At 38.6% G+C, this 15974-nt stretch overlaps 3 protein-coding genes across 3 annotated transcripts in view; 1 reads left to right on the top strand and 2 right to left on the bottom strand.

Annotated features, from left to right (window-relative positions):
• Positions 1–291: 291 nt before the first annotated feature.
• Positions 292–1299, top strand: LOC149945915 (zinc finger MYM-type protein 1-like). Its single transcript, XM_090170651.1, has one exon. It carries the CDS (start codon positions 292–294, stop codon positions 1297–1299), a length of 1008 nt encoding a protein of 335 aa, XP_090026777.1.
• A 3099-nt stretch (positions 1300–4398) lies between these two features.
• On the bottom strand, positions 4399–10751 carry LOC149945914 (uncharacterized). The gene is made up of 5 exons (XM_090170650.1): positions 10649–10751; positions 4774–4803; positions 4571–4723; positions 4485–4514; positions 4399–4431 (listed from the first exon to the last, which is right to left on the bottom strand). Exons 1-5 carry the CDS (start codon positions 10749–10751, stop codon positions 4406–4408), a joined length of 342 nt encoding a protein of 113 aa, XP_090026776.1. The 3' UTR covers positions 4399–4405.
• Positions 10752–14882: 4131 nt separating this feature from the next.
• LOC149945913 (uncharacterized protein F54H12.2-like) overlaps positions 14883–15974 on the bottom strand; it is a 1119-nt gene continuing 27 nt past the window's right edge. The window contains exon 1 of the mRNA XM_090170649.1: positions 14883–15974. This exon is cut by the window's right edge and continues 27 nt beyond it. Within this exon, the coding sequence (XP_090026775.1) occupies positions 14883–15974 (1092 nt within the window).

Here is a 15974-nt window from a genome sequence, read left to right as displayed (position 1 = left end):
GTGTTTTGTGCTTCGAATGCTTGCATTCATATAATTTCAAGTTATTTAGTCAATTTTCTAAAGTCGAATTGAGTTTTATTTTGGCTGGTGTTAAAAACTGGAAGAAAGGTGAAACGAAATTCAAAAAGCATGTAAGTTCTGAGTCTCACAAAGAAGCCATTTTAAAGAACACAGCTAGAAGAAATGATTCGGTTTCCACTAAGATTTCAACTTAAATCGACAAACAACAACATGTATCCAAAGAAGCGCTTCGTGTAATAATTACATCTCTTAAATACCTTAAGACAGGGAATGGCAATTAGAGGGGCTAACGAGGACAAGAATGTCAACTTTTTTCAGCTTCTTTTGCTGAGGGCCGAAGATGTACCGGAATTAAAAGCTTGGTTGAAAAGATCAAAAACTTATACTAGTCCGGTTATTCAAAACGAAATATTGCAAGAAATAGCTCACACAATATTGCGTCAAGTCATTGGTGAAATAAAACAAGCTGATGAGTTTAGTCTTATAGTGGACGAAACGCAAGATGTGGCTGGAAACGAACAGGTTTCCAAAAGTATTCGAATAGTTCAAGAAGATCTCGACCCAAAAGAATATTTTCTTGGCCTCTACGACACCAAGTCAACATCCGGAGAAGCTCTCACCAAAATTATTTTGGACGTCCTATTAAGATTTAATATATCGTTGGACAATCTCCGTGGCCAATGCTACGACGGTGCAGCAAACATGTCAGGTAGAGATAAGGGTGTACAAGCCAGAATAATTGAGTTACAACCGCTTGCGATTTATGTACATTGTAGCAATTATAGTTTGAATTTAGCGTTACAAGATGCTACCAAAGAAATTTCGTTGATGAGGAATTGTATGCAATGGATACATGACGCGGCGCTAATGATTAAAACACCAAAACGAAAGCATCAATTTTTTGACATTCTTTCGGACGACGAAACTCTACCAAGCAATAAGTATCCCAAAACTCTATGCCCAACAAGGTGGTCAGTAAGGACGGCTTCAATCAACAGCATATTGGAAACATATTCTCCAGTACTTGAAATGCTACAAAAACTAAATAATGCAAAAGAAAATATTTATCCTGCTGCAAAAGCCTTACATGATCAATTGGAGAAAACCGAAAATTACTTAGGTATTTTGATTTGTCAAAGTGTTTTTGCTCCAACCGAAAAATTAAGTTTGGTGTTGGAAGGCCCAACGCAAACTGTAGCTGGAGTTACAGAAGCAGTGAAAATAACACTCGATTACTTGCTAAACATGAGAACGGAAAGTAAATTTAACGAAATTTAGGTAAAAGCAGGGAAAGTCGAGGAACTTTTGTATTTATTCCCAATAACTTTCCCAAGAGTAAAGCGCCCACCCAAGCGAATAGAACAGACACCGAAATCCAGCGAACCATACAAACCGAATTCGCCGAAAGAGAAAATGCGTGCAATTTACTTCGAAGTTCTAGATTTACTGAATAATGAAATAACCAGAAGATTTAAGCAACCGGGTTTAGAGAAAAATATGGTTTCCGAGAAGGTTCTAATGTCTGAGTTGCAATCTATATATATCTGGAAAAGTGATGAAGTTATTGGAAAACAATTGGAAAGTTACGGCTTTGCCATTTGTAATTTGGAAAACGAATTAAAAATGTTGCCCGGGCTTTTCGAGGAAAAACGATTACCAGGAACAATTAAAGAAATTGTGACCAAATTCCAAACCTTACACCCTGAAACACGTTTACTTTTCCCCCAAGTGGCCAAATTGTTGAAGTTATTTTAGTGATTCCAGCCACTTCTGCGACCGTGGAACGCTCGTTTTCAGTGTGGAGAAGAGTTTTAACATATTTACGTAGCACCATGACTCAGGCTCGATTAAATCACTTGTGTCTTCTTAAAGTGTACAAAGAACATGTTGATAACATGAATACTGATAAAGTGCTATCCGTTTTTCATTTCAAAAAATGAAAACCGAATCGCAATTTTTGGATCCTGAATAAAACAAATTTGTTTTATCTAGAATCCAAATATTGCGATTCGGTCTAGCATTTATGTTCTAATTTTGAATAAAAACGTTTTATTTAATTATCATGTATTTGGATTCAATGGATTCTTTTTTTGAGTGAGAAACTCAGAATAGTTAAGTAAAATTTTATTTCTTTTAATTACCTAAAATTTACAAAACTTTGATCCCCGTGGAAATTCTCACCCAAAAAGAGAAACAATAAAAAAAAATTATATCTGGGGGGTTCTTGTTTTGGAAAAAAAATAGGCTTTTTTCAACACTGGGGGAAGACTTGGAGTTTTATCGGTTTGCCCCCCCCCCCCCCTGAAATAAAGACCTTCCTACGCCTCGACTTCCCCACTATGATTGAATTTCGCCTCTTGAAAATTTCAATGGCCATCGTATCAACTACAGACAGGCTCACAATGTACAGTTACACCACTACCTATATTTACAAAATATTTTTCTAGACTGTTATAATGAAGTTACATTTATTGGTATTTTAAATACTTAAACCAATTCAAATTCAAGGCCATGTTGACCACACGGAGAATTTAACTATTTTCAAATTTGTTTAAAACATTTTCACCATTTTCGTATTGCAATTAGCTAATTCAGTAGGGAAAAACCATCAAAACTACAAAAAAATAGTTTGAATTTCGAAGAAAAGTTACTCTTATATTTGAAATTTCCATTTTTCTGTTATGTCTTTTAGAGAGCTGCATTTTAAGAAATAACGTAACTATTCCCGTCCATTCCCGACCGCAAAAACCATTACCATCCCATTTACATACGAATTTTCTCATTCCCGACCATTCAATTCACGTGAATTTTCAACTAAATCCATTTCCATTCCATTCCCGACCAAGTATTATCATTACCGTCCATTCCCTAATTTCCCGATTTTTTCATTCCCGAACCAATTAATTTTGTACATTATTATAACATTAAATTACGTTGCGAAGATCAATGGAGTTGAACGGACACCATGGACGTCCTTATACGTTGAAAAACGGAAAACGTCAACCGGTTCAGTCTCAATACCGTAGCTTTTACGAGGTTAACGAGATACTGGGACGCTTTGATTTATTATAACACATTCCAGAATTTTAGAATGGGAAAATTTCGTTCTACATACCACCTTTCACCTCTGGACTTTCCCAGCCGCAAGCAAAGAATACTCGTCACCGTGGGGAGGGAGGGGATTCAGGTGAAGTACGTGCAGTCACGGCCTGGCATACGATACGAGTACGATAAGTTGTAGGTGCACGAGTTAACGGCGCAAAGCGCTTGTGAGAAGAGACACCACCATAATTATGAAATATTTATATTGGATTCGCCCGTTTCACTCGAACTAAATTCTATTTAAGGCAGAGGTGGGCAAAAATTGTGAGCTCTCGTTTTTGAAAAGTATCTCAGAATGAGCGAGCAGATTGAAGTCCTCGGTCACCTTAAAAATATGTTTGGTTAGGTAAGGATTCGGTTATATCAGTAAATAATAAATTTAAGTATAGTTGTCAGAGTATTTTACGGGACCCCAATTTTCGTTGTTTTAGATTTTTGCCTAAAAGTCTACATAACGAAGATAACGTTCCTTAATTTAAGTCCTATTTGTGTGCGAAGTGGCGAGTTGGTCGGCCCATTGCTGCACCTTCTGCTGGGTTGAGCGGTTTGCGTCGAAGGTGCGACCATCAGTAGTAGGGTTCAGTAGTTATGTACCCTCTTCCTAGCCAAGCGGGGGCGTGGCTACCGCGTCCCCAGCTGCGTGACGGGGGGTATGAAGCGGGGAATCGCGTTGCCGACCCCCCCTCGGGCGCGTGTCACGCGTGCACTCGTGCGTAACGAGCACAGGTGTTAATTAATTAGCCTAGTTAGTCGACCTGTCAATCAACCTGTTCAAGGTCAAAAGGGTGAATATTAATGAGCGTGGTATTGTTTAACTAGGTGGATTACCGTTAGGGGTCATTGACCTGTTATATGGATAGTATAGTAACATGTGTTTAGGATCAACAAGTAGTTACACTTGTTTTTTATATGTTTGAATATTAATTTTTGGCGGGAAAGTGTAAGCGTCGCGTGTATAAAAATCAACAAGTGGTTAAACTCTTTAGGTTTATTAATATACACTTATGTTTGACATGAATATTAATATATGGCTAAAGTTTGTACCTTTATAATTAACCGTTAGGGGTAATTGACCTGGTAGCTATATGGTTGAACTGTTAAAGTTTTGGCGCGAATTTAACATGTGTTTCGGTTAGAAAAGCGCGGGAAATTGTAAGCCTCGATTAACCAGTTAAGGTTTATTAGGATTGGTACGTTTTAACCAATCTGTATGAAAATGGTTTATATGATACAACTAATGTGCTTATTAAGAAGGAGACAAAAATAAATATAAACAGTTTATTTAAATTAAAATTTTAAGGGTGCCACCTAAAATTACATAAATTAGTTTCTATTATAATAAAACATGTAGAATATATTACCCCCTTCCACGATGATTTTGATCCCCGGCGCTAGAAAAAATTCATATTATAATTTCATACGTATTAAAATATATTTAACGAATTACCTTTCCTCAAGTCCAGTACTCGCATTTCCGCCGACAATGATGGGTTGATCAAAATCTCCCGATATGGAATTGTGGGAGAGTACGAGGGCGTTGGGGAGTTCCCGGGTGTTGGTGGGTCCGAAGGCGTGGAGGGTGGTGGCAACGTGTCGGGTCCTATTGTTAGAAATTTTATAAAAGTATAATAAAAAATAGAAAATAATTACTTCGAACTGGTCCTAGGTCCGCGTTTTCTCCTATAATTTAATAATTATCAATTACTTGTTACAGTATATTATCAAAAGTACATTCTTTCCGCGTCCTCTCCCCTTCACTACTTTAATAAATTCTGCCGTAGTATTGGAGGCCCTAAAATTTGATTTTTTTGAAAAGGTTCGTATTAAGACGTTTTGCAACTTACATTGTAGTTCAGGAACGAAATGTGATAAAACATGAAAAAATCTCGACTTTTATACCCCGTAATCTTAACCCAAATATTTGATTTACTATTTCTATAGCTCGAGGTTAGGTTCGTGTATGGAATTTTTCTCGAGAAAACATTGATTTATTTAACAAAACCGTTGCGTTAATAGAGTACGTAAAATTATTACAAAACCATTAGAAAATGGAGTTTCCTAACAATTTACCACATATTGATATAAAAAACCATTACGAAAAATTACGATACCTAAAACCGTTATGAAAATTAGCATGTGTTATAGAAGTTCCTAAGCGTCCCGCTAGGGGATTTTTGTTTATTACGAAAAATTACGCATGTATTAATAAAACCGTTAGATAAATTAGCATGTGTTATAGAAGTTCCTAAGCGTCCCGCTAGGGGGTTTTGCGACTATAAATAGAGGGACGCGCTTTATTTGCATTTATTTCACAACTTGCATTCGACTTGAAGAAATTGTAAGTACATTTTAAAATTTGGGGAATTACCTTTTTTAAATGACCGTTTATTGTTAGGAAATTATTCTGGCGCGATGGATTTTAACCGCAAAGTAATAGTTTATTAATTCAGTCTATTTTTTACACCATTTAATTTAGTTTAATTTTTAGAACCAATCCGAAACACCCCCCTGCTCCCAGGTCAATAAGGTCCGTCGTCGATTAGATTTCGGAAATAAAGTAAATATTAAGAAAACTCGTTTCGAAGTAGACATCCCGAAGAATCAACCTGATATCATAGATTTAGCATGCCACGAGGTACTCGATAGCCCTTCGAAACAATCGCCATTCAAACCAGTTGATGCGCCACCCAAAAGCACCCTATCCAAGCCAGGTCCATCTCAACCAGGTCCATCTCAACCAGGTCCATCTCAAGCCGGTCCATCTAAGCCAGTAGACGACGGCTGGACGGATATAGTCGTAGAGTTTTCCCGCCATAAAAATTTCGGGATAAAAATTGCAAGTTTCAAAAATAACTTGTATTTAGGCGTAAGACGTTACCTCAAAAATAGCGATCGGCCAACCGCGACGAAAGACGGAGTTTGCGTCAAACTAGATTCGGCGTGGGAGTTTAAAGAGTATCTAGAACAGATAGTTTATGAAGAAGGTGATTTTCAACTAAGAAACGAGAAGGTTGAAATTCTAGCGGGTCGGCGAGGTGAAGTTCTAGTTTACAAGAACCGTGGACGTCACTACGAAAAACTATTAAACTTGCAGAATTCCGGCGAAGTTTACGACGTCGCGACAACGATTCAAACCGTATTAAATATTTACGCAGGACTTTAAAAACACCATGGCCCTCGATCTTAGCACCCGTTTCAACCCTAAAAATTTTTACTCGATAGATAAAATCATTGCCAATTCTTCTCGAAAGTATAGGTGTAAATCTATGCTATTCGAGTGTAATTTTAAAAATTTAGATCAATTAAACCACGCGGATATCAGTAGCCAACTGACCAGTATTTTCCAATCAATATTAGATAGAATTACGGCCGATAACTTAGGCTACACACGCGTCAGGGTGGTGGTAATTTCCGATGAGCTGCAAGATCCGATAAATTTCCAATTAATGAATATTAATGAGTTGACAGCTGAGATAATTTTAACAGGGATTGAAAAGGTAGCCCAGTCCGTAAAAACCATTTATCTAGAGTCACCCCTCCGATTCGACCTAATATTTCTTCAAGATACCCCTATGAGAGGCCCCCCTCGCAGCGTTAGAACAAGAAGTTATGAATGTCTAGATCAGTATATCAACCAAGGTAACACATTTATTCCCATTAGAAATACGGACAATTTATGTTTTACGAGAGCCCTGGCGGTGGGAAGAGTTTTGGCCAACTATCAACATTTAAAAAGTTTAGGACAGGGTGCTAGTTTTAATCAAAACGATTTAAAGACAATTAGAAACGGGCAAAAGCCCGAACAAGAAATTGAAGCTAAAAAATTACACGCCCTAGCGGTGGTTCCCGAAGGCCCCGTAGAAATAATAGACATTAACCGATTCCAAAATATATTACCCGACTACCAAATTATATTAATCTCGGCGGACGATAATTTCGATAAAGTGTTTATTGGTCCCTTCAAAGAAAAACAAATTTTCCTCTTAAAAATTAAAGACCACACCCACGTCGTACGATCTTATTCGGCCATGTTTGGGGCAAAATATTATTGGAAATTTTGTCTTACCCTCTTACATAGTATGAAACAGAAAAAAAGTCACGACTGCGGACCCAATCTTAAATGCCGCCGGTGTCACGATCCGGAATTCCACCCCAGTATAGAACAGGCTACCCGTTGTAATGACTGTAATCGGTATTTTGCCGGACCAAATTGTTTCTCCCAACACGTAGAACTAGGAACCTGTCAGGTTTTAAAACGGTGCTTGAATTGCGGGAAAGACTATGAAGGCAATCATAATTGCGACAACAAATGCGCTTTTTGCAAAATTGAGCATCCCAAAAACGAGTGTCACGTCCGCCCATTAGAAATAAAATCAAATGAGAAACGACTATGTTATTTTGATTTTGAAACCATAACGACTGACACTGCAATTAGACCAATTTTAATCATTTCCGCGATGCAAGAAGCGCCATTTTCGACCAATTATGATTAACGGAAATTTCACGGCTTTCATTGCGTTCAAAATTTCCTAGATTATTTATTAGCATGCCAGGTGACAGTTAATGGTCGGAAAAGAGATACGGTTACGAGGCCGGTCTTTCAAAACGTCAAATTAATTAGCCATTTCGGGAGTGGTTTCGATACGTTGCTTATTCTTAACGGTCTATTAAAACGAAAAATAAAACCCGAGATAATTTATACCGGTTCCAAAGCCCTGGGTATGTTTCTCGCCCAATTTAAAATAGCCTTTATCGATAGTTTCATGTTCCTACCTACAGCCCTTCGAAATTTCTCGAAAACTTTTAAGATTGTCCAAAAGAAAGGTTATTTTTGTTATTCATTCGCTACGGAAGACAATTTAGATTACATCGGCGCCCTCCCCGAGAAAGAATATTTTGGTATCGACAAATTTACGGGCGAGGAAATAGTAGAATTTAATCAATGGTACGATTCCCAACGTTACGTCGTTTTTGATCTAAATAAAGTTTTAACCGAATACGCGATCGATGACGTTAAACTTTTACATGTTGTCAGAATTTATAGCCCGGTGTACCGGTAAAGAGAACCACACCACCGGAGGCCTATCATCAGAATGCCCTACGCCAGCGTCCACAAGCCCGGACAGGTGACAAAACCAGCATGGGTAGCAGAACCCCACTACTGATGGTCGCACCCTCGACGCAAGCCGCTCAACCCAGCAGAAGGTGCAACAATGGGACGACCAGCCCGCCACTTCGCACACAGCAGTGGGATAGAGAACGGATGCTCTAGCAACTCCGGCCGACACCCCACCTACAAAGGCGGGGAGCCAAGCCCTTTGGAGAGAGCTCCTAAAGGGGAACGGCGGGCACACAGCAGCCCGCATAACCCGGCACAGCTGGCACCGGAGATCCCGGTGGGAGCCCAAAAGGCAGGGAGATGGGTCCACCGTGCCCTCATACGGAGGCCCGCAGCCCCACAGCAGGCTACTCAATCCGCCGAGGCGGCCAGTTTGCCCGGCCCTTCTCAATTAGCCTGGGCCCAAGCCCAGTATCCAGCCCACACCTGACCGAAGTCGGAGGTCGGAGATAGGACCCTTTGGACGGAGCTAACATCTCCCAGTGCGCCACCGCCCTTACGGGTTACAAGAGCCGGACCCCGACTCCCCGGTAAAGCCACCAGTTATTGCACACTCCGACCCCTTGAGGGCCGTTAAACTTTTACAGAAAGGATTCGATAGTTTTAGAAATTTATTTTCAAAAACCGTTGATTTTGATTTGTTAGGGTCAAACGCCATAACGTTACCGGGAGCCGTCACAAATTTATTCCTTAGTAAATTTGTCGAACCAAACACTATCGCGATAGTTCCGGGGACGGGTTATAGGAAACGGCAGTGTCAAGGCCCTAAAATGGTTAGCTTATTTGGAAAAAAAACTCACGTGAAATATCAAACGGCGCGATCGCTAGGTGGCGAACATGTCATTTATCCCTATCGCTTAGACGGTTATTGCTCCTCGCCCGAAATAATTGCCGAATTTTACGGCTGCCATTACCATAAATGCCCACTACACACTGACCACCAGGCTTACGATAAACAGTTAAAAGATTATAATTTAAATATTTATCTCAAAACCCTCGACCGCGAAAATTTTTTTAAAAAAGGAAAGACCTAATGCACAGTTTATTAGTATATGGGAACACGAGTATGATGAGTTAGTAGAAGACCCAGCAATTGCGAGTTTTTGCGATTCCCTACCCTTTACCAAACCGATAGGAGCGAGAGACGCCATTCGCGGGGGGAGGGTCGGAAACTTTGTAATTACCGCGAAGCCACTCCCGATCGACCAATCAAAGTCGTGGATTTTAATAGCATGTACCCATCCGTCCAGATGAGTTCCTATAAATATCCAAAATCGAGCCCCGAAATTATAACTTGTAACTTTAATTTTTCCGTTAACGCTTATTTTGGTCTGATTAAAGCTACGGTGCTGCCACCTACCAATTTAAACCTCCCGATCCTCTCAGCTAAAATTAATAGTAAAATTTATTATACTCTCTGCTACAAATGTGCAGCTGAACAATGTTTCGAATGTACCCATACTGATCGAGAGCGTAGCATAACCGACGTGTGGACGACCCCCAATTTTTATCTAGCGATAGAGTACGGTTACAAAATTATTACAATTCACGAAGTACATCATTATCAAGAGACATTCGATAAAGATTGTCCGCTATTCGATGACTATATTCGGCTTTTTTACAAAATCAAAGTTCAAAATTCGTCGTATCCAAAAGACATAATTACATTAGAACAAAAACTTAATTATTTACGAGACTTTAATGAAATTGACGGGTTAGATTTAAATTTAGAGGATATAACCGATAATCCGGCTTTAAAGGCTATTGGCAAACTTAGTCTAAACAGTCTGTGGGGCAAAAATTCCATTAATTTAAATCGAAGCCAAAGTGTTTTTATTAATTCTTATAAGGAATTAGTCGAAATTTTGGCCGATAAAACCAAAGAATTAACGGATTTTAAACTACTAGACGATGATATAGCCTTAGTCACCACTCGTTTTCGGGAAGACTACGTTCCAACTTATCGGAAAGGGTCACCAACGATAGGCGCGTTTGTAGCTAGTTACGGCCGTATTAAATTATACAAATTAATGGCTCAAATTGCTCCTAATTTAAATTACGTCGATACTGACTCTGCTTTTCTTTATATGAGTAAAGATTTAAATATTCCGCTAGGGACTACCCTAGGTACATTGACTGACCAGTATCCTAATGAAAATATAAAAGCCTTTGTTTCCTTGGGATGTAAAGCCTATTCAATTTTATTCGATTCTGGAAAGATTGTCACTAAACTTAAGGGCATTACATTGACTAAAAAAATCAGTCAATTGTTAACTTTGAAGCTTTGAAGGACCTCGCTACACGCAACCAACAATCGAAATACAGCGACGAAGTCCCATTTAACGTGAAACGTTTAAAAACGGGGCAGCTATTCCAAAAACCTGCTGAAAAACTCGTTAGATTTACGTCTAACAAGCGAATCTTCAAGAGCGACGGTACCAGTATTCCTTTCGGCTACAAAAATTTCAGTAACACGGCTCAAGTTTAAATCACCGACCACGTTCCTCATCAGTGGACCGAGTCGATGCGGAAAAACAGTTTGGACTTTTCGGCTTTTAAAAAATCGACACACGCTGTTCGAGAAACCTCCCGAGCGAATCATTTATTGTTATAATATTTGGTCGGAAAAATTCAATGAGCTTAAGAAAAGTATACCTGATATCGAGTTTCATCAGGGTTTATTAAGTGAGCAACCGGAAGAAATATTTGATAGTTCTATAAACAACTTGCTCGTTCTCGACGATCTCTCTCAAAGTTGTTTAAATAACGCGTACGTTTCGGAATTATTTCGTGTTGGTAGTCACCACTTAAATTTAACTATATTATTCTTAACCCTAAATGTTTTTGGTCAAGGTCGAGCGGCTCGCGATATTAGCTTGAACTCATCCTAGATTGTTCTATTTAAGAGTCCGCGTGATCCTAGTCAGATTAAATGTCTCAGTATTTCCTAATAACCCAAATTTTCTAAGTACTGTGTACAATAATGTAACTGCTTCCCGACCCTATTCTAATATTGTTTTAGATTTAAATCAAGAAACACCAGAACATTTCAAAGTGCGAACAAATTGCTTATTTGAAGAGGGCCCAATGATAACTTTTCTAGAGTAATGGTGACGGGTTTAAAAATAATGTTTAAAAAAAATTTATTCTGTTAAATATATTCTATAAAAAAATATGTGAAAATGTTTTCATTGTATAAATTCTTTGTGTTTTTTGAATAAATTTGAATGTATTTATAAAATTGTTTCATTACGTAAGATGACTTGGCCACGAGTGATACGGGAACATAAACCTTATTTAACGCTCATTAAAAAAGCTTCCCCCAGTCAGCGCAAATTTTTAATTAAAAACGCTAGTCCCGAACAATTAAACTCTATTTCTAATATTTGTCTTAATATTACCCAGGGGCGCTACCTGTAGGCGCAAATAGGAAAAAAATATTACAGCGCTATAAAGCGTGCATCAGAAAACTTGCTCGTAAAAATTAAACCGACTTAAACCGTCGAAAATTCTAATATCTCAGCGAGGCGGATTCTGGGGTGCAATTCTCGGTTCATTAATTCCCGTGGTTCTTAACCGTATTATTAATCGATGAAAAAATTCATTTTAGTCCCCGCTGATAGCTATTTTAGCGATACGGCCAAATTAATAGACATTATTCAAAATCAAATGAAAAGTATCATAAATAAACCGATTAAAGTAGGGAGTGAGGAGGATACGTTACGAGAGTATTTAACTATGCTTCAAAGGTACTTTAAAATTAAAGAATTTCAAGGAGTTCCCGCCGTTCGTTTAGAGCCCCCACCGATGCCTCCTCCATCGAATACGTTAGCTCCTCTTCTCGCACCGGCGCAGATTATACGGCCCCTGGCCCCTCTTCTCGCACCGGCGCAGATGATACGACCCGTAGCTACACCAACAAATTCTCCGAGAAATGTCTCTCGCGGTTCCCCCGTTTCACCCTGTACAACGTTGATTTCTCCCGATCCGATTCCCGTTTATCTACACGTGGAACCGAGACCCCCTCTTCGACCTACTCCCCCAGTCCCGGCGTTTCTACCGGATCATTTGATAGCGGAGTCAACACCGAATATTCTCGAAGCCGTCCACGAAGCACTCCGTCACGAGTTTGATCCTCTTTCAAGTAGTACACCACGCCGTTCCGAAAGTACCAGTAACATAAGGAACCTCTTCAATACGTCTGAAGGCGCGACGGGTACTACACGAGACAGCGACGCAACGTACAGGCCATCGGCTGAAAGCGTGGAGAATTTATCGGAGGCTGTGTCTCTACCATTTTCGGATAAAGATTTACAAACGAATGAAAAGCACGTGAAGAGTGGACTAAATGTTCGCAAACCTTATTCCACACCTAAAAACAGACGCCGCGCATTAAGCCCTCTTAAAAAATGGAAAAATTGATACAATAAAAAATTTATTGATTACAATATTTATTTTCGTGATTCATTAAACGCAGACACATATTCCATAACGAGATTATGTCATTGATATATAGAGTATCATTATACATATCTAATATTTATCTTTAAGTATACCCCGAACATTTACATACGATATAAAATAAACAATGCGCACCGCATGTTTCCGAGTCAATCGATTGGATAATATTTTTATTATATACCCACTTTTTAGCTAAATGACCCAAGTTAAAATTGTACGTAACAGGTGAATTTCCAAACGAACAGAAAAATTCTCCCTTTCCCGATTCAATAAACACAGCGACCCAATGAGAACCTGGTTCCGACGAATCGTCCGTATTTATAATAAAACAATACGTTTTCTGTTTCGGCGGTTTTTTGGGAATCGCGTCTTTGGAAAATGTACCAATATAAAATGGGCGCGTTCTATAATCACATTTCAAAAATTCATCAAGCTGATTAGTATTCATGATAGAATCTTTTGTAGTTCTTCGGGATAGAATGAACCCAAGATGACTTGTTTATTTTGATCTTGTATGACGTAAACAGGACGAGGTCTATTAATCACTCTCTTAATAGTAAACACTTCCTTCGACCAGTATCCCTTGTAGCCTTTAGTAAACGCTTTCGGGGCTTTTGTTAATCGAACACGTTCACCGACTTTGAATTTGGCTTTTTCCCTAATTAATTTTTTACCGTAAAGATTTTTCCAAACTAAATGCTCATTATCAACCGTTACTTCACACGGTTTGAACCCGGTCGACCTGTGTACACTGTTATTATACGATCTAACAATTTTCGGTAAATCCTTAATGAAATTTGGTTTCTTAGATTTAGTAATTAAACGATATATTTTGTTCTCGAGAGTTCTATTGGCGCGTTCTACGATTCCGCATTTTATGTCCCCGTAACTTACAAATTGTTTTATATCGTTCTTTTTTAAATAATCCTGTACGGTCTTATTAAGAAATTCCTTCCCTTGATCCGTATTAATTTTCATGGGTTTATTAACTTTGTGAATTTTTTTTAGCGCCTGTAGAACGTCTTTCCCTCTCTTTGTTTTCAAAGGTAACGCTGATAAAAAGCGCGATAAAATGTCAATGTTAACTAAAATATAATTATAATCCGGTTTCAACTCGTCCAAAACTATTAAATCCATTTGATGAATTTCATTCAGTGACGTCACATATGTTGGTGTACGAGCAAATTTAAGCTTTCGGTCTCTATGCAACGTATACAACCATTTTTTAATTTTCGTCTTTGGAATTAAGGGAAAACGTTTTTCTAATCGCTGGACACCGCCTAATACCCCTGGATTTTCAGTATCGTGATAGACTTTCTCTATGGTATTATTCATGGCCGTGCGCTTTGACCTATTAACTTGTAATAAAAATTAAACAAACCATATTCTTAAATTTATACCATTTATTTAAACAAAAATTCTGTAATAATTTCATTTACATCGTGAACCATTGCATGAAATAAATTATGTATGTTTAAAGAACAATGTGGGTAGTTTTCGTTAAAATTATTTAGAGTCTTTTGATAATTGACCAGAGGAAGAGCTCTTTTCACATTAGCCTCAAGCCTTTCAGACCAAAGCGAAGCTACGGGAAGGCACGTAATGTCATGAGCCAATTGAAAGTGACAAGCTGTATTTTCACAGGATCCCGTTAACGACATTAGAATCTCGGTTAATTCGTCTAAAATACATTTCTTCATACACTGGTAACAGTTTTTTCTCTCCTGAATTTCCGTATTAAGACTTAAACGAATAATTTTTAACCGCTCTCAGCTTGTTTTACACATTGCAAAACCGTTTAAAGTCGAGTACAAGACATTATACTTGTCATTAGCTCCGCGGACGTGCGAACGCAAATCAATAAATTTACCTCTTTGACATATAAATCCTTCGAGTTTTACGTAATCGGTTAGCCAACGATGAAATCGGGTTGGGGGTTTTGTCAAGTCAAAGAATGTGTCAATTTCATCGGAAAATGTCCATAAGTTTTCCCAAACGTTAAGATTAAATGAAACGTATTTTCTATGCCCTTGGCGTTTAATTTTAAGATCGGTACCCGGAATGTCATTTGAAAGAAAATTTTCCAGTTTATCGGAGAGATAATGAGAGCGTGACATGGTTGAACGATTGCAAGCGAGGAACTGTTAAACGGCTTAAGGTAAAGTGCTTTAAATGGGTTTTATTCGGCGTTATAAATTACTTTGCGATCGCGTGTTATCAAAATCTCATTATCGAATTCAAAATACATTATACATGTCACATTATGGGTTAATGCGTTTTTAAATTGCACATCGAGTCGTAAACTACCGTCCTTTCTAAGAGACATATAATCCCCACTAGCGTTGTTGTCGCTTGTTAGATCGAACAGACACATGTTATACCCGTATTTAAAATTTTTAAAACTTATGAAATTACCACGGTCGGCCCCATCGATCCCCATCGCGGAAAATAGACAATAATTCCCTTCGTCGTAGTCCATTTGGAACCCATCGGGAGGATAACGATCAGGACCCACCGAGAGGGACAAATCGGTCACGTTTAAATGTTCAAATTGTAAACTATTACTATTCAATGACCCGATAAACGCATCTTCCTTGACAAAAACCACAATAGCTCGTTTCGGTAATCTACCTAAAATGATGTTATCGCGGTTTATACTCGTTAGGCCTCTCGCTACGCTAAAATTTTTAACAATCGTTTGCGTTAAGGGATAGATAGCCGGGATATCTGATTCTAGCATTTTTGCATGCGCCAATACGATTGAAGGATTAACTTTAACTTTTGTCACGTACAAGTACGCTTGGTCTATAACTAATTTATAATCCTTGCCAGCTTCCATAGACATGACGGTAGTTAGGCGCGGGCTTCTAACTAAACGAAATCGTACCGGAACTTGGTTTAACATAAACTGGTTAATTTTACACACATCAACAGACAAGGGCCCCATTATTTCAAAGGATTGCGATTCTTTTGATCTTGAGCCTCGCTTCAGGGCCCCGTTGCACTCTGACTTGAACGTATCTAACCACATTTCCGTTGGTTTAGTCGTGGAGTCCATATAAAAGAGGCTATTTTGGAGTTGCGAATTTTTTCCATCTTCTCCATAGTTGACTAATTTTTCAATGTACGAAATGTAAGCGTAGCAGTTGTTCGCGGTCTGGGTATAAGTATCCCCGAGATAACAATCGCATTGACTAAAAAGCGACCCTATTAGATTATTCGTTGGTGCCACTTTTGTTTCAACGGCGGGGACATTCGATCCATCGTTATG

Source organism: Leiobunum rupestre, chromosome 4, assembly GCF_980474605.1.
Source record: "Leiobunum rupestre chromosome 4, qqLeiRupe1.1.hap1, whole genome shotgun sequence".
Classification (NCBI taxonomy): Eukaryota; Metazoa; Arthropoda; class Arachnida; order Opiliones; family Sclerosomatidae; genus Leiobunum; species Leiobunum rupestre.
Note: the sequence above shows the minus strand (reverse complement) of the source record. Positions and strands in the feature narration are given on the sequence as shown.

Coding starts and splice junctions, on each gene's coding strand:
- LOC149945915 (XM_090170651.1), top strand. CDS start 292: ATGGCAATTAGAGGGGCTAACGAGGACAAGAATGTCAACTTTTTTCAG.
- LOC149945914 (XM_090170650.1), bottom strand. CDS start 10,751: ATGAGGAACGTGGTCGGTGATTTAAACTTGAGCCGTGTTACTGAAATT. Junction 4,804..10,648: donor TGAAGATTCGCTTGTTAGAC/GTAAATCTAACG, acceptor ATTAAATTATAG/GAGAAAACGCGGACCTAGGA. Junction 4,515..4,570: donor AGTACTGGACTTGAGGAAAG/GTAATTCGTTAA, acceptor AATTTTTTCTAG/CGCCGGGGATCAAAATCATC.